This window comes from Muscardinus avellanarius (assembly GCF_963383645.1).
Source record: "Muscardinus avellanarius genome assembly, chromosome: 13".
NCBI classification, from domain to species: Eukaryota; Metazoa; Chordata; class Mammalia; order Rodentia; family Gliridae; genus Muscardinus; species Muscardinus avellanarius.
The window spans coordinates 89,922,674-89,948,577 of NC_137799.1; the positions used below are offsets into that span (position 1 = coordinate 89,922,674).

General features: G+C 39.1%; 1 protein-coding gene across 3 annotated transcripts in view; it reads right to left on the minus strand.

Annotated features, from left to right (window-relative positions):
* The window catches only part of GKAP1 (G kinase anchoring protein 1), a gene marked incomplete at both ends in the record, with an annotated part of 60,765 nt that extends 35,332 nt beyond the window's left edge, over positions 1-25,433 (minus strand). For 2 of the 3 annotated variants that reach the window (XM_080708461.1, XM_080708459.1), the window contains 4 exons: positions 3,103-3,226; positions 7,477-7,554; positions 23,057-23,200; positions 25,218-25,433. In XM_080708461.1, coding sequence (XP_080564587.1) covers positions 3,103-3,226; positions 7,477-7,554; positions 23,057-23,200; positions 25,218-25,433 — 562 coding nt within the window. Of the gene's footprint in view, positions 1-3,093; positions 3,227-7,476; positions 7,555-23,056; positions 23,201-25,217 lie in introns of all 3 variants that reach the window. The other variant, XM_080708460.1, reaches the window with a different exon arrangement.
* Positions 25,434-25,904: the final 471 nt, after the last annotated feature.

Genomic DNA, 25,904 nt, shown 5'->3' on the forward strand with positions numbered 1-25,904 from the left:
GAAGCAGTCAGCAACTTAGTGACCCTGTTTCCAAATAATAAAAAGGACTGGGGATGTAGCTCAGAGGTAGAATGCCTCTGGGTTCAATCTACAGTAACACACACACACACACACACATACACTCACTGATTTAGAAACAACAGCATTTTTGGAAAGAAATTCATGAGGAAAGGAAGACATACAAGAACCTACACAGATAACAAGTTTGACTCTAAAAAGGGAGTAAGTATTCTAAGTAACTGGAGATAATCAGGATATCCAATATTTAATATAGCAGAAACTTTCCATTCTGAAGGACTAAAAATAACTTAATAGAGTAATTTAGGACCAAGAATCTAAAAGATGGTAGTTCTCTAAAATATCTAGAGATTAGAATAGTCTATCAACACAATAGATGCCATATCAATCTACATCATCTTCATTCTAGTATATTCTATGTAACACACAACATGATGCCAGAACCCAACACACAGCTGTGAGCTGGGTGTGGAGTATATGCCTTTAATCCCAGTACTTGGGAGGCTGAGACAGGAGGATCTCATCAGGTTTGCGGATGGCCTCTGCATATAGTGAGACATCAATTCAGGGAGACCCTTTTTCTAAATAAAAATAAAAATAAAAATGGCTGGGGCTTTACCTCAAAGGTAGAATGCCCCTGGGTTCAATTTTTGAGAGAGTGAGAGAGAATAAGAATCATAGCTGTGATAATCATGACTTGCAAAACTGGGTAGCTTCTCTTTAATGTATTATTACTGATTTTTTTTTTTTTTGGTGGTACTGGGGATAGAACCCTTCTATCTCTGGGCTATACTCCCAGACCTATTTTATATTTTATTTGGAAACAGGCTCTCTTAAGCTAACAACGCTGACTTTGAACCTGCAGGATCCTCCTGACTGCCTCCCAAGCATGGGGATTACAAGCATGCGCCACCACGCCCAGCATTATTACTGATGTTTTACTCAATGCAGCTAATAAGTTTATATGCTACTTAAGAAGTAAAACATTTTGAAAATTAAAGTTTTTAAAATCATTGTTTTCATACTTAGTGACATATATTTTCTATATGAAATCTTTATTATTAAACTTAGAGATTTTAACATGCATGTGTTTTATTTTAGCCTCAAAGCAAAGCAACTTCGTCAGAAAAGACTACAGGAAAAATTATCTTGATCCTTAAAGTAAAGTAATATTATCTAAATTCATTCTTAGTCTCATAGAAAGCCTTGTTTCTGAAAATTATTTAAATTTTTTCTTTTTTGCAGAACTGGGAATCGAACTAGGGGTATTCTACCTCTGAGATTCACCCCAACCCTTTTTTTTTTTTTTTATTCTTTATTTTAAAACAGGGTTTAAGTTGTGGAGGCCTCACTAAGTAGCTGAGGCTGTCCAAGAACCTTGCCATCCTCCTGTCTCAGCCTCCCAAGTAGTGGGATTACAAGCATGTGCCATTATGCCCAGTTGTTTTCATTTTTTGAAGTTATTGCTATGGTAGTATTTGAAACCACAGAACAATATCAAAAATACTAAATATTAAGGCTAGTTTCATATGAAACAAATAATTCTGTCAGTGAATAAATAGCTGTTCATATTATTAACTAGTCTGAATGGTGTATGCATAGGGCTATAAAATTTTCTGTGATTATGGCAATTTTCTATAGCTGGGCTAATATGGAAGCTACTAGTCACATACAGCTACTGGGCATTTGAAATGTGATTAATGCAACAAAGGAAGTATTTTTTTAATTTCCTACATGAACACTGGCTGTCACACTGTACATCACAGGTTAAGGGTTTTTACTCTTGCCCACATCAAAAGTAATGTGCTAGCCAGGCATGGTGGCACACGCTTATAATCCCAGCATTTGGGAGGCTGAGACTGGAGGATCGCGGTTCGCAGACAGCCTCAGCTACTTAGTGAGGCCCTCTGCAACTCAGTGAGACCCTGTTTAAAGAATAAAAAATAGGGCTGGGGATGTAGCTTGGAGGTAGAATGCCCCTGGGTTCCATCACCAGTACTGCAAATAAATAAATAAATAAATAAATAAATAAATAAAGTAATGTGCTTTGTATTCCGTCTTCAAAAGTTTAATGGATGGTATAATTCTTTCTATCTTCACAGTTTGATAAAGAATACAAATAACATTATAAATAGTTTCTGGTCTCACTCTAACATCTGTTTCTAACATGCAATTCCAGATAACATGAAGACACTGACCACTAATGGTTGAAATCTGAAGATATTATTTCTTACCCAAGGTAAACCAAATCACTTTATGTGTCAATTTCTACTTTTGGTAAGTATTAGGTAAAGGACAGATTTAAAAATACTAAAATATAGGTAGTTACTGAGTTTCACAGAGTTCTGGAGACCAATTTTAAATGATCTTAACCTGCAAAGAGCTTATTTCCAAACAGACTGCTATGGCTTGCATGGGTCCTCTCCAAAACTCATGCTAAAATTCTGTTACTGAAACAATAATAAGAGGTGGGGCTTTTAAGAGGTGATTAAGCTGCAAGGCCTCCACCTTCACAGGTGGGTGGGATTGATGAGTTTGACCCCCTCTTGCTCTCTTCCTTTTGCCACAATACTGCATCAAGAAAGCCCTTGCCAAATATTGGCACCTTGATATGAACTCCCCTACCTCCAGAACTGTGAGTCAATACATTTATCTTTTATAAACCATCCAAGCCGGGCGTGGTGGTGCACGCTTGTAATCCCCGCGCTTGGAAGGCTGAGACAGGAGGCTCACACAGGTTCGAAGCCAGCCTCAGCTACTTAGTGAGGCTCTCAGCAACTTAGTGAGACCCTGTTTCCAAATAAAATATAAAAAAAAAAGGTCTGGGAGTATATCCCGGAAGTAGAAAGCCTCTGGGTTCCACCCCCAGTACCACCAATAAATAAATAAATAAATAAATAAATAAACCATCCAGTCTTGGTCATTCTATGACAACAGCACAAAATGAATTAAGAGACAGGTTTACATTCTAAATGATACATGAGAAAACAATTTTTACTTATATTTTAAAGTTAGGAAGTTATTTGCAACTATAATATAAAAAGACTTAAGTGGTTCTAACAACAGAAACGGTACCTAGATTACCTTCAGATTGAAAGTCTTTTAGTGGTACTGTGAGAGGTTTGTCTTTTCCTTGATGATTCTTTCTTTTATCTTTTTTATTCATAGCTTTTGTCTGAGTTGAAGCATTTTCAGCATTTTCATGCTCCTAAAAAGAATTATCAACAATAATTGAGTTTGGTTCATAAGTTTTACTTTTAAAGATAATGGCAAAAAATATCAAATCTTAGACCAGTCAAATTGTATAAAAGGATATCTACTTATTTATATACTTAATCTCTCAAAACCTGAACATTTAAAAAAAAATTTACCTTCATCTATAACCCCCTTCCTATACCACACCTCCTTCTTCCTTTCAGGTTCAAATTTTAAGACAATAATCTAGTCAATTTCCATTCTCATTCCATACCTGGTTTCTGTTGTTTTCTGTCACTACAAATAAGGTCAATCTCAATTTAATTGTTGAATTCAAAAGACATTTTTTTTCCCAATCACCTTTTAGTTTTCTTAATGCATTTCTGACTATTCCTAAGTCTCTTCCACTGGCTTCCTTACCCAGCTCTCTTAAGCGTAGCTGCTTAGGTCTGGTGGTACAAACCTATAAATCCCCGTACTTGGGAGACTGAGACAGAACTATAAGTTTTAAGCCAGTGCATGAGTCTCACATAACTTAGTGAGACCTTGTTTCAAAATTAAAATAAGTAAAAAAGGCTGTGGAAGCTTGGCGTGGTGGCTCACACTTGTAATCCTAGTACTTGGGAGGCTAAGATAGGAGGGATCACAGGTTTGAAGACAGTCTGAGCAAATAGTGAGACTCTCATCAACTTAGTGAGACCCTATTTCAAAATTAAATAGGGTTAGGATGTAGCTTGGAGGCAGAATGCCCCTGGGTTCAATCTCCTGTACCACAGAACAAAAGAGGGGGGCAGGCAGGGGGTAGAGTTCAGTGATAGAACAATCCTGGGTCCAATCTCCAGTACCACACCTCCCTACAAATGTGTAGTTGTTGTCTACTATTATCTTATTCTTAATCTTATGTTTAAAGTTTGAAGTTCCACCTTTATATTAATGATTTATGTATACAGACGACTCAGCTGAGTGTTTCCATAAGCATTCCATGATAATGTGTTTATTTTTCCATCCAACCACCCTACCTTCCCTCTCGATCTGCTAACTCAGTATTTTGTTATGGCACCCCCATCTACAAGGACTGTCTTAAGCTAGAAACCTCACGTTATTCTTCCTACTCTTCCTATACACTTTATATCCAAATGAGTTGTTACTGGGCTTAGTTTACTATCTTGTAAATATCTTTGAAATATCTTAAAAATCTATTTTCTGTAGAGCATGGTGGCACATGCCCGTAATCCTAGTACTTGGGAAGCTAAGACAGGAGGATGGCACAGGTTCGAAGCCAGCCTCAGCTACAAGTGAGGCTCTCAGCAACTTAGTGAGACCCTGTTTCCAAATAAAATAAAAATAGGTCTGAGGGTGTAGCCCGGAGATAGAAAGTCTCTGAGTTCCATCCCCAGGACCATAAAAATAAACAATAAGTAAAATAAAATATTTTCTTTTTCCATAACTTCTGTCATTTCCCCTATCTTCTTTTGCTTGGATACTGCAACTGTGTCTAATTTTAGCCTGTCAATCCATCTTCTATACTGTTACAGCATGAGTTTCTAAATAAATACATAAGATCAATCTAAAAGTTAAAAACATTCAGTAACTTTCTTCCAACAGATGTATATGACCCAACCTTCTTAGTATAGTGTTCTATTTGGCCATATCTCAGCAATTCTATGTCCTGAAATTAAAAATTTCAAATACACTATGTTCTTTCATACATATACATTTTCTATATTTGCGAGACCTTCCATGAGAGTTCCTACTTTCCTCGTCCACCTTGTTATCTTCTAATACATTTAAAGACTTTTAAGAATCCTTTCAAAACTGGGCATAGTGGCACACGCTTACAATCACAGCATTTGGGAGGCTGAGACAAGAGGGTTGCGCTTTGAGGACAGCTATTTAGTGAGGCCCTTTGCAACTCGGTGAGACCCTTTTTCAAAATAAAGAATAAAAAATAGGGCTCGAGTGTAACTTGGAGGTAGAATACCCCTGGGTTCCACCCCTAGTACTGAAAAAAAAAAAAAAAAGCATCCTTTCCAAAAACCCATCTTCATCATAAGTCTTCTATTTTTTTTGAAATTTCCACTGCACTAAGAACGTATGTTTCTTGGTACTATACACTATGATTATATGCATTTCTCCCTCCACTAAACTCAAGGGAAAGGTCTGTATCTTTGTATTATGTGCTTGCAACATTTTGGCTATTTACTAAGTATTTGGTAAATGAGTGATAAAAGAAAACAGTATCCCAAACTTTAGTCATCTATTATAAAAGTCTTTACACTGAAGCCCTGCGTGGTGCGCACACTTGTAAACCCAGCATTCGGGAGGCTGAGACTGGAGAATCACAGTTTGCGACAGCCTCAGCTACTTAGTGAGGCCCTCCGCAACCTAGTGAGACCCTGTTTCAAAATTAAGAATAAAAAATAGGGCAGGGGGTGTAGCTCGGAGGTCAAATGCCTCTGGGTTCCATCCCCAGACCCAGAAAAAAAAAATCTTTATACTGGAATACTAACTTAAAACTCAATGAATACATCATTGTAAATCTGTAAAACTAGCCAGTGCATGAGAAGTTTCTCCATTTTCTTAAATAAGTCATTATTATCTGATAAAAACCAATGGGTACTAGGACTGTGCCAAGAAAACTGCCTGGGATAGTGACATTTTATAAATACCCTTAACTCCTCTAAAGATACAACAATTCCTCTTAGCTTTATAATCTCAATGTATATCTAACAAGAAGACATTATTATATGCTAATATTCTATTTGATAAAAGGTTTATCCTAATGAGCAATACAGAAGGCTCTTTCCAGTATAAACAGAAGATTCATTTAAATGATTAAGTCATAGTAAAGACAGCTATTCCCATTCTTGTAATGCTTGTTATCTACCTGGACATGCAGCAATAAGCATCATTTTCCATTACTAGGAATAAGAGGACATGGAAAATGAAACTAATACAGACATTACACAAAGGCCACTTTACTGGCAACTTGTATCCTCTTCCATTGGCTGTGAATGAGCAAAATCACCTGCTGTGAATTTGAATTCCTCTCCTCCTTCCATCTTGGATAAAGTGCTAATATACAGTAACATGGCCAAAAAGCCTTAAACATGACCAGAACCCATTTATGATTAACCACTGTGTAATTCCAAGTTGAATACATGTGACAAACCATAAAAACTCCAATAAATGTTAAGGATTAAATGTTAAATGATATTAAGATTATATAATGCTCGAACAATATAAAAATAAAAGCTGGAAATCACTACTTTTTACTAAAATGTTCCTACAAACATAAGCTATACAATGTGTTTTGCCATGCAGCCTAACATCATAACTCAGTGATAAATGCTGAGTTTACAAGGCTAAAACATTGGTGATGGCATCACATTACTTTAGTTAACTATACTGTATCTCTGGAACAGTCTCTTATGGATGCCTGGGTACTGCAGCACTCATACTACTTAATTTTTTAAACCTTTTGTGTGTGTGTATGTGTGCCTGTGTGAGGTGCTGGGAATGAATCATACATGCTAAATATACACTTTAACACTGAGCTACGCTCCCAGATCTCTTAAATCTGCTTGGTTTTTTTTTTTTTTTGTGCTCATTTAAAATAATTGAATTTCATCCCCTCTCTTTTCTTCACCTTGGGTAGAAAAACTTTTACTGAGGATTGAGCCCAGGAGAACTCTACCTCTGAGCCACACCCCTATTTTTTATTATTTATTTATTTATTGCAAAGGACTGGGGATGGAACCCAGGAGCATTTGACCTCCGAACTACACCCCTTGCTCTATTTTTTATTCTTTATTTTGAAACAGGGTGTCAATAAGTTGTGGAGGGCCTAAGTAGATGAGGCTGTCTGTGAACTGAGATCCTCCGGTCTCAGCCTCCTGAATGCTGGGATTACAAGCATGCGCCATCACACCCAGCTTATTCTTTATTTTGAAACAGGGTCTCCCTAAGCTGTGGATGGCCTCACTAAGCAGGTGAGGCTGTTCCCGAACCATGATCCTCCTGTCTCAGTCTCCCAAATGCTGGGATTACAAGCACGTGCCACTACACCTGGCTTGCAATGATGAGTTTTTAGGACAAATTGTATTCTATTTTTTCATAGTGCTAAGGACTGAACGCATGCTAGACAAGCACTCTAACACTAAGCTATGCCCTGAGCCCTAAAAGTAAAATTCAGGAAGGACAGTCCTAGCCTTTGAAGACTTAAAACTTCTAAAATATCTAAATCAATAAATATGCAAATACCTTTTTGTGCTCTTCATATTCTAATTTACTTATCAACAATGCCTTCTCAAGGTCTGCTTCAAACATTTCAGATGTCAGCTAAAAGAAAAAAAGTTCAACAATGAACAGATAATACTATTATAGCACACTAATGAAATAACCATGACCTACGACAATAGATGCAGAAAAACAAATATGCTAAAAACAGTATCAGTTCTCTAAAGTTATTTAACTAAGCTAAACTATGAAACCTTTATTTTATATAAGATACTAAAGCAAAAACTTCCACTTTTCACATTTCTCCCTTTATTGCTAATAATCTGTTGTGTATGATATAACCTTTTTTTTTTTTTTTGGTACTGGGGTTCCTGGAAGCCCTTCTACCCTCCGGGCTACACTCCCAGACCTATTTTTTTATATTTTATTTGGAAACAGGGTCTCTTAAGCCAGAGCGGCTGGCTTCGAACCTGTGTGATCCTCCTGTCTCCGCCTCCCAAGGGTGGGGATTACAGGCGTGCGCCACCACACCAAATCTTACTTCTTACTTTAACAGGGATCTTACAAATAAATCAATTCTACAAGACAGTGATTATTACTAAAAAATACAGTAATCCTGAAAACTCAATAAGCACTATTAAGCATTTACTGAATGCAGAAAATTCCATAGGCACAGAACCTTTAAATAAGTGATCAAATGTCCTGGTATATGCCAGGTGGTACAGAATAATTATATTACATCCTTTCATTTTCAAAATGATAAAGTATATTGTTACTTTATGTTTAGATCATCTAATAATTCCTTATGCCCTGTACCTGTTGGTTCCTCTTTCTCATCACTCTTGTCTCCTCTTAATATTTTACAGTGTATAGCTTTCACCACCCTCCAATCAAATTACCCTCTACAAGAACTACTTATTCTATTTGTTGGACAGAATTGCTGTAGTATTGCCGGGCGTGGTGGCGCACGCTTGTAATCCCCGCGCTTGGGAGGCGAAGACAGGAGGATTGCGCAGGTTCGAAGCCAGCCGCTTGCTCTGGCTTAAGAGAGCCTGTTTCCAAATAAAAAAAATATATAAATAGGTCTGGGAGTGTAGCCCGGAGGTAGAAGGGCTTCCAGGAACCCCAGTACCACCAAAAAGAAAATAAAGTGCTGTAGTATTTAGATGGGCTTTAGGCTGTTCACTATTGGGGATAAGATGAGCATGTTTGCAGCTGTATACAAACAAAACAAAACAAAACAAAAAAAACACCCTGCAACAAAACAAAAATAAATATCCTAGGTTATAGTGCATGTTGTATGTCATATTGTGGACATCTCTTGCTTCTATTTTTTTTTTTTATTCAGAATGAATCCCTTTTGTGTGTGGAGGGATAATGGGAATGGAACCCAGAGACATTCTACTTCCAAACTACAGTCCCAGACCTATTTTATTCTTTATTTTGAAATAAGGTCTAAATTATGGAGGGCCTCACAAACTGCTGAAGCTGGCCATGAGCCTGCGATCCTCCTGTCTCAGCCTCCTAAGTACTAGGATGCACTACCATGTCTGGCTCAAAAGAATCCCTTTCTTAATTCTTTGAATAACTACACTTTATTCCAATGTCCTTTGATTCAGCAGGATGACCAGCCACCTAATCCTGCATACTACTTAACACCATACCTATACAAATGCCCACGCTACCATGACCACCAAAACCAGGTAAGGACAAATGATCTGATTTTCTTTTCTTGTCCCAAGAATTGCATTCTGACCACAAAAATAAAGCAAGTGAGGCTGAATCATCTGATGATAGCTTTTTTTTATTTATTTTTATTTTTTTATTGGTGCACTGTATTCATACATCATAGTGGGATACAAACTTTTGTAGACATACATGCACACATCGCCCAGTCAGCCCCCACCCGATCCCCACCCCATTCTCTCCCCATCCCTCCCTCCCATGCTTGGCTTAGTGGTTGACATCTAGTATTATAGCAATTTATCCAAAATTAAAAATGATAATCTCACATAACAGTCTCATTTGTCTGATACCAAGCTTTTGATGACTTAAAGATAACATTTCAATATTTCTTTTTACTTTCTTTCTTACCAGAGAATATTTGTTTTCTATTTTTTTAGGTGAAACTATCATATATTTATATATTTATTTTTCAGGAAAAAAAATCTATCCAAATATGGAATATGGACTCTAGATACCCAAAACTATCTTGAAAAAGAAGAAAGCTAGAAGATATATATTTTCTGATTTCAAACCATATAAAGCCACAATAATTGTAACAGTGTAGCACTATTCTAAAGGCAGATATATAAACCATTGGAGTTAAATAAAAGCCTAGAGCTAAATTCTTCCCTATATTGTCAAGTTTTTTTTGACAAGGTTTCCACGAACATTTGGTGGTGGAAATAATAATCTTTTAACTAAATATTGTTGAAAAATAATACTTACATGGAAAAGAATAAAGTTGGACCCTTACCTAATCCCATATACAAATATTAACTCAAAATAGATAAAAGACCTAAATATAAATCTTAAGACTATAAACTTTTAGGAGAAAATCTGGGTCATAAAACCTCACAACATTGAAATTGGCAGTGATTTCTTGGATATGATTTCAATGGCACAGGCAACAGAAGAGTATACAAACTCCCTAAAAAATAAAAAAAAATATTGTATATCCAAAGACAATGTAAACAGATTTAACAGTTACTAATAGAATGGGATAAAATATTTCCAAATGCTATATCTGAAGGTATATTAATATTCCAACTAGAAGTCCTAAAAATTAACAACAATAAAGGCAAACAATACCATTTAGAGATAGGTAAAAGACTAACATAAGTAATGAATCTCCACAGATAACCAATCTTAGTTGACTATTGGATGGAAACTCTTGTTTCTCTGGTTCTGGTGTGTGTTACCTATTTCTTCTTTGTAGTTAATCTCTTTGAGTATTTTCTCTAGTGCTGGTTTTGAAGACATAAATTCCTTCAGTTTCTGTTTGTCATGGAAGCTTCTTATTTCTCTATCTAATTTGATAGAAAGTTTTGCTGGGTAGGAAATTTTTGGCTGGAAGTTGTTTTCTTTCAGGGTTTGGAATATGTTACTCCAAGCCCTTCTGGCTCTCATGACTTGGTTTGGGAAGTCTGGAGTGATTCTAATAGGTTTGCCTCTGAATGTCACTTGGCCCTTTGTTTTTGTTGCCTTTAAGATTCTCTGCTTGGCTTCCACATTGGTCATTTTGACAATTATGTGGCGTGGGGATCCTCTTCTCCGATCCTGTCTAAAGGGAGTTCTATAAGTTTCCTGGATCTGTGTATCAACCTCTTGCTCTATGTTTGGAAAATTTTCTGCTATTACTTCCTTGAAGAGATTGTTGATCCCTTTGGTTTCACTTTCTTTTCCCTCCTCTATTCCAATTATTCTTAGGTTAGCTCTCTTAAAATGGGCCCATATTTCTTCAATATCAGATTCCAGCTGTCGGATATTTTTTCCTAGATTAGAAACTGTCGCCGACTAATCTCAGTTGGGTCATTATTGTCAGCTCCCGGTCAAATCCTCAGAAAGATGGGGCAAAAGGCAGGTGGAGTTCTGCAGAAAACTATCTGCAGCGATTCCTTCCCCTCTATGAATTCCCTAAGTTTTTTAGGTACGACGCTTGGGAAAGAATCTGAGGTGGACAAAGGCTTCTTGAGCCAATGACAATTTATTACAGGAACCCAGAGAAATTTATACCCTTAACCAGTGAGATTAATAATAGGAGAGAAGAAAAAAAAAAAAAAAGAAAGGGAAGGGGGGCAATCACAGCAAAACAATAGTGGATTACATATAAACAAAGTAAATGACTAGTCCAGCATTTAGGAGATAAGCTCCGGATCTGGATCTTTCTTCCGATATCGCAGCAGGGCAGGTCCAAAGGTAAATTCCAAAGGCAATACAGGCACGCCCAAGGCCCAGGGCTTGGAGAATACGCCTTCTCATGGAGTCTTCTTTTGCTTTCTTTTTTGAAGTTTCCATCTATATCCATATGACAAGCATGGGGAGATGTGGCGGTCCAGGGAGATGCGATGGGAGTCTCTCAGATCTCATCCGCTTTGCCTTCTGAAGTCTGAAAGCTTACAAAAACTCACAACACAGCTTGGCAAATAAGACCCCACAAACAACACCATGAAGTTCTTGGATTTAGTTGTCAGATGTATTTCCTTAACTGCTGAACACTCTTTTTTAGACAAAAAGCCTATTAAAGGCCTACTGGTCTCTAATAATCCATTTCCTTATCACAAACCCTCTGCAACCTGCTTCTAACTTTCTAATTCCTTTCTTTCCCAGTCGGGACATTCTTATGATAAGCTCTTCTTCATGAAAAAGTGCTTTCTTACTCTTACGGTATTTCCTTTCCTTCATACATATATATTTAAAACGTCTGTCCTTTATTTTGTCACTTTCATTTCTAGCCATGCGGCATTCTCACTGTCTCGGGGACACTCCTACTGGGCGTAAAGGTCAACAATCTTTCTCCTTGGCTCTATTGTATTTTGGCAATTAAGCTGTCCTTCAGTCAAATTGCTTTGAAGTCACACGCAAAGTTTCTAGGCAGGGTCTCAAGGGTAAACAGGGTTACCTTGAACTGAGCTAGTTAATGGCTTAATCCTGAGTTAGTGATAAAGTGAGGGTCTGAGCTGGAATGCTTATTACAGCATCTGAGTTCTGGCCAGTTTTTTCATTACTATTGAGCAAGGCCAAGGACGTTTAGACAAATTATTAGAAAATTTATATCCACGGACTCAATTTCTTTTTCATAGTCCTAATCTCACATCATCAGAGCAATTCGTGTAGAAAGTTAAAAGGAATCATTAATAGTCATGAAGGGTAAAAGTGGGGGATATTTTGGCCAGAGACGATACCTCTTTCTCGGGGCTTTTTGCCGATTAACTATGTGGAGTAGGGGGTCTCAACACATAGATGCCGAGGCAGCAGGATGTCTTGGCAAGAAACTATGCATTCATTTTTGGAATGATCATCTTCTAAGAGCGAGATTCTTTTCTCCATGTGGTCTAATCGGTTGTTTGTGCTTTGAATTGAGGCCTTTACTTCATTAATTGCATCCTTTATTTCTTTTTGGCTCTCTCTGAGTTCTTTTCGAAGCACCTCTATTATTTCTACAGTTATTTTCCTGATTTGATCTTCTAGAAATCTCTGATTTTCTGTTTTTTCTGGTTCTGACGTTGTGGGGTTGTGGGCATTCATTGCTCCAGTATTATTCCTCTTTCCCATGATTTCGGAAGTTTGTGCCTTCTTTGGGTTCTTCCCTTGGGTCACTATGACTTCACTTAAGGTGTTCTGGATCTCGAGTCAGTAGTATCTCAGACCCCACTACTCCTTTACTGGGTTGTATCACAGAGTCTCCAACCCAGAGAGTCGATAGAGGCTGCTTTAGACTGTGGGGGGTGCCAGGTTGCACGTTCTCCTATGGTGTGATATCTCTGCCACCGCCCCTCCTCCACTGGGTCAAGTCCCAGGGAGTACAGTACTGGGATTTCTCCGCTGTGGCCCGCAATTTGACTCACTGTTCTTGAGTACGCAGATGTAGCTATACTGGCTTTATGAATTCGCTGCTGCTGCCGCCGGTGGCAATATGGCGCCGCTGCTACACCCTCGGCTGTGGGGCTGGTGTTTTTCTTCTTGGTTTTGATTTCCACTCTGAATCCCTGCAGCGTGTTTTGAGCTCAGCCACTGGGAGCTTTAGATTTTACCTGCGGCGAGAAATCCCGCCTGGCTGTTCCGCAGCGGCTCACCTCGGCTTGCTGTAGCCATCCGGTGAATTTGCCGCTGCCGCCGGCAGTATGGCGCTGCTCTGACGATAGCTTTTGAAAAGTGATATCTACAGCCAGGCGTGGTGGCGCCTGCTTGTAATCCCAGCATTTGGGAGGCTGAGACAGGAAGATTATGGTTCGAGGACAGCCTCAGCTACTTAGTGAGGCCCTTTGCAAGTCAGTGAGACCCTGTTTCAAAATAAGAACAAAAAATAGGGCTGGTGGTATAGCCAGGAGGTAGAATGTCCCTGGGTTCCATCCCCAATAACACACACACACACACACACACACACACACACACACACACACACGAGTGATATCTACTAGCCTTTGAGTGCCCCAGAAAATCTTAGTTTTCATCCTTCTCAAGGTTTATATTTTAATTCAGACCTATGAGTCACTCAATACTCCAAAAAATTATGTTTTGCCTAAGTTATTCAGAATTGTTTCTTTTGCTTAATGATTAAAAAATAATCTAAACTGAAACAGAAACCAACTTCAAAAAGAATGGTTCCTTTCTCCCTCTCCTTTCTTTTGTCTCTTTTTGTACTGGGCATTAAACCCAGGGGCATTCTACACCTGAGCTATACCCCCAGCCCTTTTTATTTTGAAACAGAGTCCTTCTAGTTGCTCAAGCTCTCACTAAATTGCTGAGGCTGCTCTCAAGCCTGCAATCCTCTGTCTCAGTGTTCCAAGGACTGAGATCGCAGCGTGTACCACCAGGACAGAGGGGTGATCTACTTGAAATGCAATATCTTGAAAACTAGACAAACGTTAGTACTGAACAGGAGCAGCTATACCTTTCCCTCTTAACTAGAGTATCCCTTCTATTCTATGCCGAAAGAAAACAAAAAATAGCTTTACACATCAAAATATTATTCTAACTCTGAAAAATAAATTCAAATTAAAAAATTAAGTAAGCCTCTCTTTCTTTCTCTCTCTCTCCCTTTTTGCTTTCCCTCCCTCTCTCTCCTTCTCTCTCTCTGACTGCTTCTCCTTTCAATCCTGCTGCCTGAATAAATCTCTTGGCTGTAAAAAACAAATAGAAGTTAAGAGTATATAGAAAAATCTGATTAAGCCCACAGTAAAACTGTGCGCACATTTTCTATATAACAAAAATTAACTGAAGAATTAACCAAATTAGTAATGAGCAGGAAAACAAACCTTTAGACTTAAATGATCACATAAGTACGTATTCAAAAGCAACAGAAAGTTATAAGGTAAAAAATAACTGAATTAATGTTAATGTTACTAAAAATAATAAATAAAAGTTTTCATTAATTTCTGCACCTATATTCAAAGCAAACTGAGTACAAAATGTTTCACTATAATTGAAGCATAGTGGTCCTCCTACTAAAAAAAAAAACAAAATTATTTAAATGTAGTATGAACAAAGATGGTTCACTTTGCCACTAAAAATTTTTAATCCATATCACTATTTAATTGTGGAAAGAAAACTTGTGATTATTTCTAATATGTCATATATTCTGATATTCTAAAACTAAGTTAGTAGGCAAGAGATTAAAAGTTGAGAGTCTTACAAGAAGCCACTGTTATTTTTCATATCAACTCACAGAATTTAAATATAAAGGCAGAGGATTCTAACAGAATAATAAAAATGTAATAAAACGGAACTTCTGTGTCTGTGCATGTGTGTGGTACTGGAGATTGAGCATAGGGGCATTCTACCTCTGAGCTATATCCTCAGCCCTATTTTAATTTTGTTTTGAAACAGGGTCTCTCCAAGTTACTGAGGGCCTCATTAACTGCTGAGGCTAGCCTCAAACCTGCAATCCTCCTGTTTTAGCCTCCCAGGTACTGTTATTACAGGCATGCACCACTGTATCTGGTGAAGTAAAGCTTTTAGGGTAAAAATGGGGCTCTTCCCAGTATTTACTCTAAATATAGCAGTTTAGAGACTAGATTTACTTTTTATTGTTGTTGTTTTGATCCTGGGGATCAAACCTAGGGCTCTGCACGCTAGATAAGTCCATTACCAATGAGCTACATTCCTAGTTCCTTAAATTTATTTCTAATTATCAACACAAACATACAAATAAACAATAATGATTTTAAATTTTTTTTTGTTTTTGTTTTTTTTGTTGGTGTTACTGGGGTTCCTGGAAGCCCTTCTACCTCCGGGCTACACTCCCAGACGTATTTTGTATTTTTATTTAGAAACAGGGTCTCCTAAGCCAGCACAATCCTGTCTCTGCCTCCCAAGCGCGGGGATTACAAGTGTGCGCCACCACGCCTGGCTGATTTTAAATCTTTTTAAATGAGAAAATAACTGTATGCTTGCAACGAATGCCTCACAAACAGTATAAAACCGAAGCAGGGATAAAAACATTTGAGTGGTTAACATACATGGGAAAGCCAGAATACAGAGTATAATTTTTCAAGCATAATATTGCTGCTTTTACCCCCCTCTTCCAATAAAGAGAGAAATAAAGAAGAAAGAAAGAAGGAAGGAAAAAAGAAAGGAAGGAAGGAAGGGAAGAAGGAAGGAAGGAGGGAGGGAGGGAAGGAGGAAGGATAGAAGGAAAAGAAAGAAAGAAAGGAAAAGAAAAGAAAGATAGAAAGAAATCAGCCAGTCATCTGGGTAGAGAGCAACACAAAAATCAAACTTGGCAGCTTGCTGAATGCTTAAAATTCAGGACATTGGTTTAGTAACTGAAACTGGATATATTCACCATCTCAAACACAATGCAATTTCCTCTACTCGTTAAACCCACACATGCTGCCCACCCTAGACAACCACATAGATGCGGTATATAGATCAGTGTACACACACACACACACACACACACACACACACACACACAGCATAACAGAACACTAAAGCAGTGTTGACTCTTATTTGAAGACATTTTTTTCCAACTAAAGAATGGATTTAAACTTATGTATTGAAGAAAATGTAGCCTAAGTGTTAAATTTTTTAAATAAATTTTTACTGGTGCATTGTAGTCATGCATCTTAATGGGGTAAGAAACCTGTGGAGATATACATGTACACATCACCCAATTAGCCCTTACCCAATCCCTATTCCTTTCTCTCCCGCTCCCTCCTTCCCATGCTTGGCTTCCTGACTGACTTTGATATGTTTCAGTACATCATGTGCTTTAAAGAGTTTCCCTCTCCCCCGTCCCATCCCTCAGAGAGGCCACCTTCATTGCTCCTCTACAGGATCCCTTCTTCATCGAGAGCTCCTCCTGTTACCCATTTCTCTCTAGTTTTTACATATTAGAGAAAGCATCAGATTTCTTATTTTTTTTTGTGACATTTCCTTGTAAATGCCATTGTTCTTCTTTATGGCTGGGTAAAATTCCGTTGTGTACATATCCCATAGTTTTGTAATCCACTCATCTGTTGATGGACATCTGGGCTGGTTCTGAAGTTTGGTAATGGTGAATTGTGCAGCTATGAACATAGTTACTAATGCATTAGTTTGGTATTTTTGTTTTCATTTTTTTGGGTAGATACCCACAAGTGGTATTGCTGGATAATATGGTAACTTCATTACCATTCTTCTGAGGATCTTCCATACTGTTTTCCAAAGTGTTTGCATTAATTTGCAATCCCACCAATAATGTATTAGAGTTTCTATTTCTCCACATCTGATCAATTACAGTTTCTTCCTTGGAAGTCCTTTTATTTTCCACACTGATTCCCACTTACTGAAATCCTGAAAGCTAGAAGGTGAGTAACTTTGACGAGATGATCCACTCACAATTTTTTTTAATAGAGGTCACTTGGATCTGGGAATCTGCTGAGATGAGGTGAAGTAGCAGCAGCTTCAAGTGCTTCCTGACCACGGTTGCAGGGACCCATTGGCCCTTTGCTGTGGAGCAGGCCCTGGTCCCTGCCTTGGTGGCTCTGATCCCAACCTCGCTGGCTCAGGTCCTGGCCTTACCACGCGGCAGGCTCCAGTCCTGGCCTTGCTGGCTCCAGTGTCAGCCACACTGGCTCCAATCCTAGCCTTGCCTAGCAGCAGGCCCCAGTCCCAGCCTTGCTGGCTCCAGTGTTGGCTTCGCTAAGGAGCAGGCTCCGGTCCCCGTCATCATGGGCAGGATGTCTTCAGAGGTTCCCATTTTTTTTTCTTTTTTTTGTGGTGCTGGGGATGGAACCCTGAGGCTTTCTACCTTTGGGCTACACTCCCAGACCTATTTTGTATTTTATTTGGAAACAGGGTCTCACTAAGGTGCTGAGAGCCACACTAGCTGAGGCTGGCTTCAAACCTGCACAATCTTCCTGTCTCAGCCTCCCAAGCACGGGGATTACAAGCGTGTGCCACCACGCCCAGCTTTTTTTTTTTTTTAAAGTAGGAGAAAACAGTACGTGTCTTCCAGAAGCTGGGAGCCTGAATACCTAGCAGCAATGAATTTTATCTCCCCACCGAAAGCGGAGGCCCACAGCTTCACCAAGAAGAGGGGGATCTGCTGCTCCAAGCGCACCACGACCCCCAGCGTGGCAGGCATGAGTGCTGAGGCCTCCCAGGAGGTATAGCATGACGATCCCGGCTTGGCCATGTGAGGCTCCCTCGATGTGCCCCAAACATTTTTCTTACATAGTATGTTGTCCAGAATTCCTGAGCATGTGCGGCAGGAGCAGTCCACTTTTGGGGAGATTTCTTAAAAAATTCAAGGAGGACTGGGTTGGATTTGTCTGCCTCTCCCGAATACTGTCTGCCGCCATCTTGGTCTCTCCTCTTCAATATTTTTTAATAAAAAAATATTGGAGAAGTTGAGAGCCTGAGTACTTAGTAGCAATGGATTTTATCTACCCGCCAGGAGTGGAGGCCCACAGCTTTACCATGTAGAGCAGGATCTGCTGCTCCATGTGCACCACGGCCTCCAGTGCAGTGTAGAGGAGTGTGGTGGCCAAGAACACCAAGGACCCCGGGACACGCGGCTGGGCATTCCGGCCCAGCTTTGCTGGGCTCCCTCCACTGCACCCTGAACATTTTTTTACAGTGTATTTTGTTAAGAATTCCTGAGCAGGCCGGGCGTGGTGGCGCATGCTTGTAATCCCTTATTTGCCTTCTTAAAATTTAAAAACATTTTAAAGACCTTAAGTTGGCTTTAGTTCTTCCACGAATAGATTTAAACTTTAAGCTCAAAAAATATATATATATATTTTTTGGTACTGGGGATTGAACCCAGGGGGGTTCTACCTCTGAGCTACATCCTCATCCCTATTTTTTTATTCTTTATCTTAAAACAGGGTCTCACTGAGTTGTAGAGGGCCTCACTAAATAGCTGAGACTGGCCACAAACCGTGATTCTCCTGTCTCAGCCTCCCAAATGCTGGGATTACACGCGTAATACCTACCTCTGTTCTCTTTGAGGTACACTGTCTCTCTGATTTCATTTCAGTGTTCTAATTCATGTTAGTTTTATTTTATTTATGGTACTGGGGATTGAACTCAGGAGCATTCTACCTCTGAGCAACACCCTCAGTCTGATTTTTAACTATTTTGAAACAGGGTCTCACTAAGTTGCAGAGGGCCTAAGTAGCTGAGGCTGGCTGAGAACCTGCAATCTTCCTATCTTGGCCTCCCAAATACTGGGATTACAAGTGTGTGCCACCACGCCTGGCTCACCGTGTCAATTTTATTAGCTAAATTTATCTCAAATTTTCTTTTCCATTCTCTCAGTTTTATCCAGGGTTTACTCTGATCTTTGGTCCTTCCAATGAAGCTTTTATCCTCTATTATTTACTTCCTAATTTATTTATTTACTGGTACTGGGGATTGAACCCAGGGTATTCTACCTCTGGGTTAGACAGCCAAGCTATTTTGTATTTTTCTTTGAAATAAGGTCTCACTAAGTAGCTAAAACTGGCTCAAATCTACAGTCCTCTTGTCTCAGCACAGGTGTGCGCCAACCACTATGCCCAGCTGTCCTTCATTAAATGATTAAAGCAAAATGATTTAAGAAAAATGTAGGTGTTATCTAAAATCAACTTCTGCTCCCTATAGCAAATTGTTTTTTGAGTATTTTTTCCCTCTGGACACGTAGTACAATGTCCTTTTCCTGTTTTGTGGCAGAAACTTTTTTTCAGCTGATATGAGATCCAGAGTTTGCTCATAAGTAGGTGGAGTGGATATTTCTTTACTGTCTACTGGCTGCTTTTTTTTTTTTTTTTTTTTGAGATTAAACTCAGGGGCATTCTACTTCTGGGCTATACCTCTATACCTCCAGCCCTATTTTATTTTTTATTTTGAAAGAGTGTCTCACTAAGTGGCAGAGGGCCTCACTAAGTAGCTAAAGCTGTCCACAAACCTGCAATCCTCCTATCTCTGCTTCCCAATACTGGGAATATAATCATGTGCCACCACAACCAGCTACTGGTCGCTCTTTCATTTTAGCGCTCAGATTTTATGCTGAGGCTTAGTCTAAAGTCACATTATTAATCCAATGATTTGGGAGTAGGTTTTGATTTAGCATAATTTCTATTTTGTGTTTGAAATAAGCAGACACATAATTTTTGTCAGGCCCAGCCTTCCATTCTTGAAACTTCTCATAGGGCTATTTTCCTACCGTACCACGGGGAATCCTCACCACATACTATGTACTTTCTGTCTGGTATTGTTACTTTCTCATTCTTCTGAATAGAGCTACTTTAAAAATCTATAACTTCTTACAATAAAATTGAATCCAAGTGGCAGACTGTCTATTAGTTCCAAGACCTGCCCTTATCTCTTTCTTACATGTCAATGTAATTATTCCAGGATCTACTCTACTTTCTAAGACATGGGTTATTTTCCTCCAAGACTTTTTTTTTTGTGTGAGGGTGGTACTGAGGATTGAACCTAGGGGCATTCTACCTCCAAACTACATCCCCAGCCTCCCCCTCCTTTTTTTTTTTTTTTTTTTTTTTTTTGAAACAGGTATCTTTACGTTGCTCAGAATCTCACTATGTTGCTAAGGCTGTCTTGAATCTGCAATCTTCCTGTCTTAGCCTTCCAAGTCCTGGGATTACAGATGTGCACCACCACACCCAGCATCAAGTTAAGACTTTTCATTAAGGTACCAGGTCTCCCTAAGTGACCAATAGTCATCTGGTCAGTAGGATGTCTCAGAGTTCCTGGGCCTTACATAGTATCAGGGTCAAAGTCAACTATTTCCTTTTCAGAAATACCTAGCCATTATGACAGCAATTATTTTCAAGGAGAAGAAAGGCAAGGATATGCCTAGGCTCAGGATCCCAAGTTGCATGGAATTTATCCTGGTGCAAAGTTGAACAGTTTTCCCCTTCATCAGTTTTCCAGAGACTTTTAGGCCACTGGGAGAAATTCTGTCTAGTGAAGACACTGGTAAATTCTATTACTATCCCCCCCCCCCCCCGGTACTGGGGATGGAACCCAGGGGTATGCTACCTCCAAGCTACAGCCCCAGCCCTATTTTTTTTTTTTTTTTTTGCAGGTTTGGGGATACAACCCAGGGGCATTTGACCTCCAAGCTATACCCCCTGCCCTATTTTTTATTCTTTATTTTGAAACAGGGTCTCACTAAGTTGCAGAGAGCCTCACTAAGTAGCTGAGGCTGTCCACAAACCTCAATCCTCCAGTCTCAGCCTCCCAAATGCTGGGATTACAAGCATGTGCCACCATGCCCGACCCCTATTTTTTATTCTTTATTTTGAAGCAGGGTCTCACTGTATGCAAAAGGACTCACTAAGTAGTAGCTGAAGCTGTCCACGAACCACAATCCTCCTGTTCCAGCCTCCCAAATGCTGGGATTGCAAGCGTGTGCCACCACTCCTGGCTTCTATTACTATCTAAATGAATAGTGTATTACAACATTTATACTTATAAATCATCATAATGAATGTTTTAAAGAAAAAAATAATCAAATAAGCCCTAGCAATAGTACATGATTTATCCAGTATACCAGTGTCTGGAAATGTCTTTGGAGCAGCATTACTGCATACCTCTAGAGTAATACTTGACACAATAGGACAATGCAAAAAACTAAAGAAAATGTTATAATTAACATAGTTTAGCCAGGTGTGGTGGCACATATTTGTAATCCCAGTTCTTGGGAGGCTGAGACAAGAGGATTACATGTTTGTGGCCAGCCTCAGTAATTTTGTAAGGCCCTGTGCAACTTAGTGAGATCCTGTTTTAAAACAAAAGAAGGGCTGATGGTATAGCTCAGAGGTATCTACTTCTTTTAAAACTGATATTCCAAGAACTACAGGAATAGCCAATCTACTAGACCAAAGATTTACTAGAAAAATACCCACTCCCTGCATATCAAACAACACACAAGCAAGTAAAGAAAGCTTCCTTTCGTATAGACATAGCATCTCTTAAGAGTATATTTATGGCCTATTTTCCTGTATACAATAAAAAAATTGTTGGTCTTAGTAATTATTTGGTTGTTGTTAAGGATATTTAATAGAAGTATAGAAGAACAAAATTATCATGTAAGTTGGTTAGAAACAAATACCTGCCATCAACAATTTTACACTGAGGTTGAAAAGTTTTACCTCCGAGTCTGTGTGTGTGTGTGTGTGTGTGTGTGTGTGTGTGTCTGTGTGTGTGTGTGTGTGTGTGTGTGTGTGTGTGTTACTGGTGTTGGAATCTAGGGGCTTTCTACCTCCAGGCTATACTCCCAGATTTATTTTATACTTTATTTAGAAACAGGGTCTCACTAAGTTGGTGAGAGAGCCTCGCTAAGTAGCTGAGGCTGGCTTCAAACCTGTGCGATCTTCCTGTCTCAGCTTCCCAAACGCTGGGATTACAAGCGTGAGCCACCATGCCGGCTTTTTAAGAAATCTGTCACTAGGATTTTTGTTTGTCTGGGGTACTGTAGATTGAGCTCAGGGCATTCTAACTGAGCTATACTCCAGCTCTTTTTTTAAATTTTTTTTGTTTGGAAACAGGTTCTTGCTAAGTTGCCAGGAATATCACTAAACTGCTGAGGCTGGCCTTGAACCTGGGATCCTCCTGTCTCAGTCTCTTAAGTACTGGGATTACAGGTGTGCACACTACACCCAGCTGTCACTTGGTATTTTTAATATGAGACTTCTGTCTCTATAAAGTTGACATTTTATTTTGGTACTGGGGATAGAACCCAGGAGTGCTCTACCTCTGAGCTACATTCCAGCCTATTTTGTTTTTTTATTTGATATTGTTTGTGTATATGTGGCACTGTGGATTGAACCCAGGGGCCTTCTATCTCTGGGCTACACTCCCAGACCAATTTTATACTTTATTTGGAAACAGGATCTCACTAAGTTGCTGAGAGCCTCACTAAGCTGTTGAGGCTGACTTTGAACCTGTGCGATCATCCTGTCTCAGCCTCCCAAATACTGGAATTACAAGCGTGCGCCACCACACCCAGAAAAGTTAACATTTTGAATAAAAAATAATCCAATTATGTTCCTCTACTTTCCCTATCTCTCCTCCATTTGCAAAAAGGCAGGTAATTTAAAAAGCACAACACAGGGCTAAGGATATAGCTCAGGTTAGAACACAGATTTGCATTCTCAGGCCCTAGGCTTGATCCGAGCACCAAAAGAATCCCCAGCAAACAACAATAAAAATTCCCACAATGTTACTGCTTTGAATTGCCAAAACTAACACAAATAATAAATGTATCAATCTGCTTTCTAATATATAAGAAAACAAAACCTCTTATTAGAAGCAGCATATACATGTGAATTAGTCAACAGAAGCTGCTCCTCGGAAGAGTGGTGACATGGCTTCAGATACAGTACTAACTTAAAAATCTCTCCAATCATTTAAAAACAAAATAATTTTATTTATGTAGTTGTACCTGTTCATCTCTTTGTCTCCATTCTTGCCAATTTTCTTCTCGTGAATCCTTCTGTACTGGGTTTGACAATGAAAGCTCATGCTGAGTGTTACAAATGGAATGGGAAGATTTCTGTGGAATTTTTTTAAAAGCAAGATTCCTGAGCTATAAAAGAAAAACACGAAACATATTAAATTCAGTTTCCCAATCTTGATTATTTTTTATTATTTTTTAGAGGTAAAAAAAATAGCCGGGCATGGTGGTGCACGCTGTAATCCTCGTGCTTGGGAGGCGAGACAGGAGGATCGCACAGGTTCAAAGCCAGCCTCGCTGGCTTAAGAGACCCTGTTTCCAAATAAAAATATAAAACAGGTCTGGGAGTGTAGCCCGGAGGTAGAAGGGTTTCCAGGAACCCCAGAACCACCAAAAATAAATAAATAAATAAATAAGACAGGAGTGGTGGCTCACACCTATGATCCCAGTACTTGAGAGGCTGAGACAAGAGGATCAACTGCAGGTTCAAGACCAGCCTCTGAAACTTAGGGAGACTCTCAGCAACCTATTAAGACCCTGTTTCAAATTAAACCAAAAAATAAATAAGAAGGGATGGTTCAATCTTCAGTACCACACATAAATACACACATACACACAAAATCTATGTTCAAGACTAGTCAAAATATTATTACCTGTAACAGACAAAAATGGGAAGCCACCTTAACTTTTATCCTGAGTTCAATTAAATAAAATTTAACTTAATTATATAACTAAACAATATAGGTTCCTTTTAAAAAAAATAGAGAGCTGAGCCACATGTGGTGGTGCACACCTGTGATCCCAGTACTTGGGAGGCTGAGACAGGAGGACCACAGGTTAGAGACCAGTCTCTGCAATTTAGTGAAGTACTCAACAATTTGGTGAGGCCCTATTTCAAAATAAAAAATAAATATAGGGCTAGGAGTATAGCTCAGAGGTAGAATGCCTCTGGTTTCCACCCCCAATAACACACACACTATATCAACATATATATATATATATATATATATATATATATATATATATATATATATGTATATGTGTGTGTATATCTATACACACACATACATACACACATATCATATACACAAATATACATTTACCACAGTGTAATAGTAATATATAGATAACATATATATATCTGTATTTACTACTATGGAAAACAGGTCATGACATGCTTTATAAAAGTCTTTGATATAATTTCATTTTGTTTCAGTAAAATATGAATATATCAATGTATATATTCATATAAACATGTATGTATGAACAGAAAATGTATTGGTTATGTCTCTAGGCACACCTACATATGAACTGTTTCATTCTTTTAAGTGGGGGGGTCTCACTACGTTGCACAGACTGGTCTTGAACTCATGAGCTCAAGTGATCCTCCCACCTGAGCCTTGCAATTATTAGAATTACCAGTACCTCCACTGCACCTGGCTTGTTTACTTATAAAACTTTCTTGTTTTAAATGTTTTGGAATGACTAAACAAGCTTCCAAAGTCAGATTTTAAAAAAAGCCATTTTAAATTTTTTTTTTTTTTGCAGGTCTGGGGATGGAACCCAGGGGCATTCGACCTCTGAGCTACACCCCTGCCCTAGTTTTTATTCTTTATTTTGAAACTGGGTCTCACTGAGTTGCAGAGTGCCTCACTAAGTAGCTGAGGCTGTCCGCAAACCACAATCCTCCGGTCTCAGCCTCCCAAATGCTGGAATTACAAGCGTGCGCCACCAGGCCGGGCTTTAAAAATAAGCCATTTTAGTACCGGGCGTGGTGGCGCACACTTGTAATCCCCGCGCTTGGGAGGCAGAGACAGGAGGATCGCGCAGGTTTGAAGCCAGCCGCATTGGCTTAAGAGACCCTGTTTCTAATAAAAAAATATAAAATAGGTCTGGGAGTATAGCCTGGAGAAGGGTTTCCAGGAACCCCAGTACCACCAAAAACAAAACAAAACAAAAAAGCCATTTTAAAAATGTTTACTACGTCTGACTTTTAAGTGCACACAAATTTACATTCACTCATTCAAGTACTATTTACTGAGTACCTAAAGACTAGGTACTATAAATACATGAGTACGGAAGAGAGTGTCTGCCCTCATGGTGCTTACCATTCTACAAGGAAAGCAGAGAACGCAACAATAATTGTTACCTCATTTGCTTCACTCTGTTGCTGCTCCTTCTTTTTCCTTCTTTTCTCTCTTTTTTTCTCATTTGTAGTTGATTTGCTCCCTAAAGTTTGAGACTTTCCAGTATTCCGGCTTTTGCCTTTCCCAGGCTCAGAATCAGAACCACTGCCACTATCCACTTGTAACAGCGCAAAACGAGAGGCAGTAGTGGGGACAGAGCTAAGTACTGCCGAGGCCATGGTATAGATTTTTCTTTTAAAATACTGTCAAGAATAATTCCTGTGGGGAGAAGATGCACAAAATTTGTTCTAGATTCTAGAACCTCCATATCGGTACATAATACATTCCTCCTGACATCAGATTTAGTAGTATTTAGATCCATACCCACAATTCCATAACATACTTTTTCTTTCTGTGGTCCTGGGGGTGGAACCCAGGGGTATCCTGTCTCTGAGCTACACCCCCAGCCCTATTTTAACTTTGAAACAGGGACCCCACACTATGTTGCTGAGGGCCTCAATAAGTGGCTGAGGCTGGGTATTTCAATCCTCTTATCTCAGCCTCCAAGTACTGGGATTACAGGGGTGTACCAACATGCCCAACAATATACTTTTAACTGAACAATAAAAAACGTGCAAAGCAAAAAGATGATACATTGATATTTGATATATTCACAGATTACTACTGCTAGACTACCATCAATATGTTCA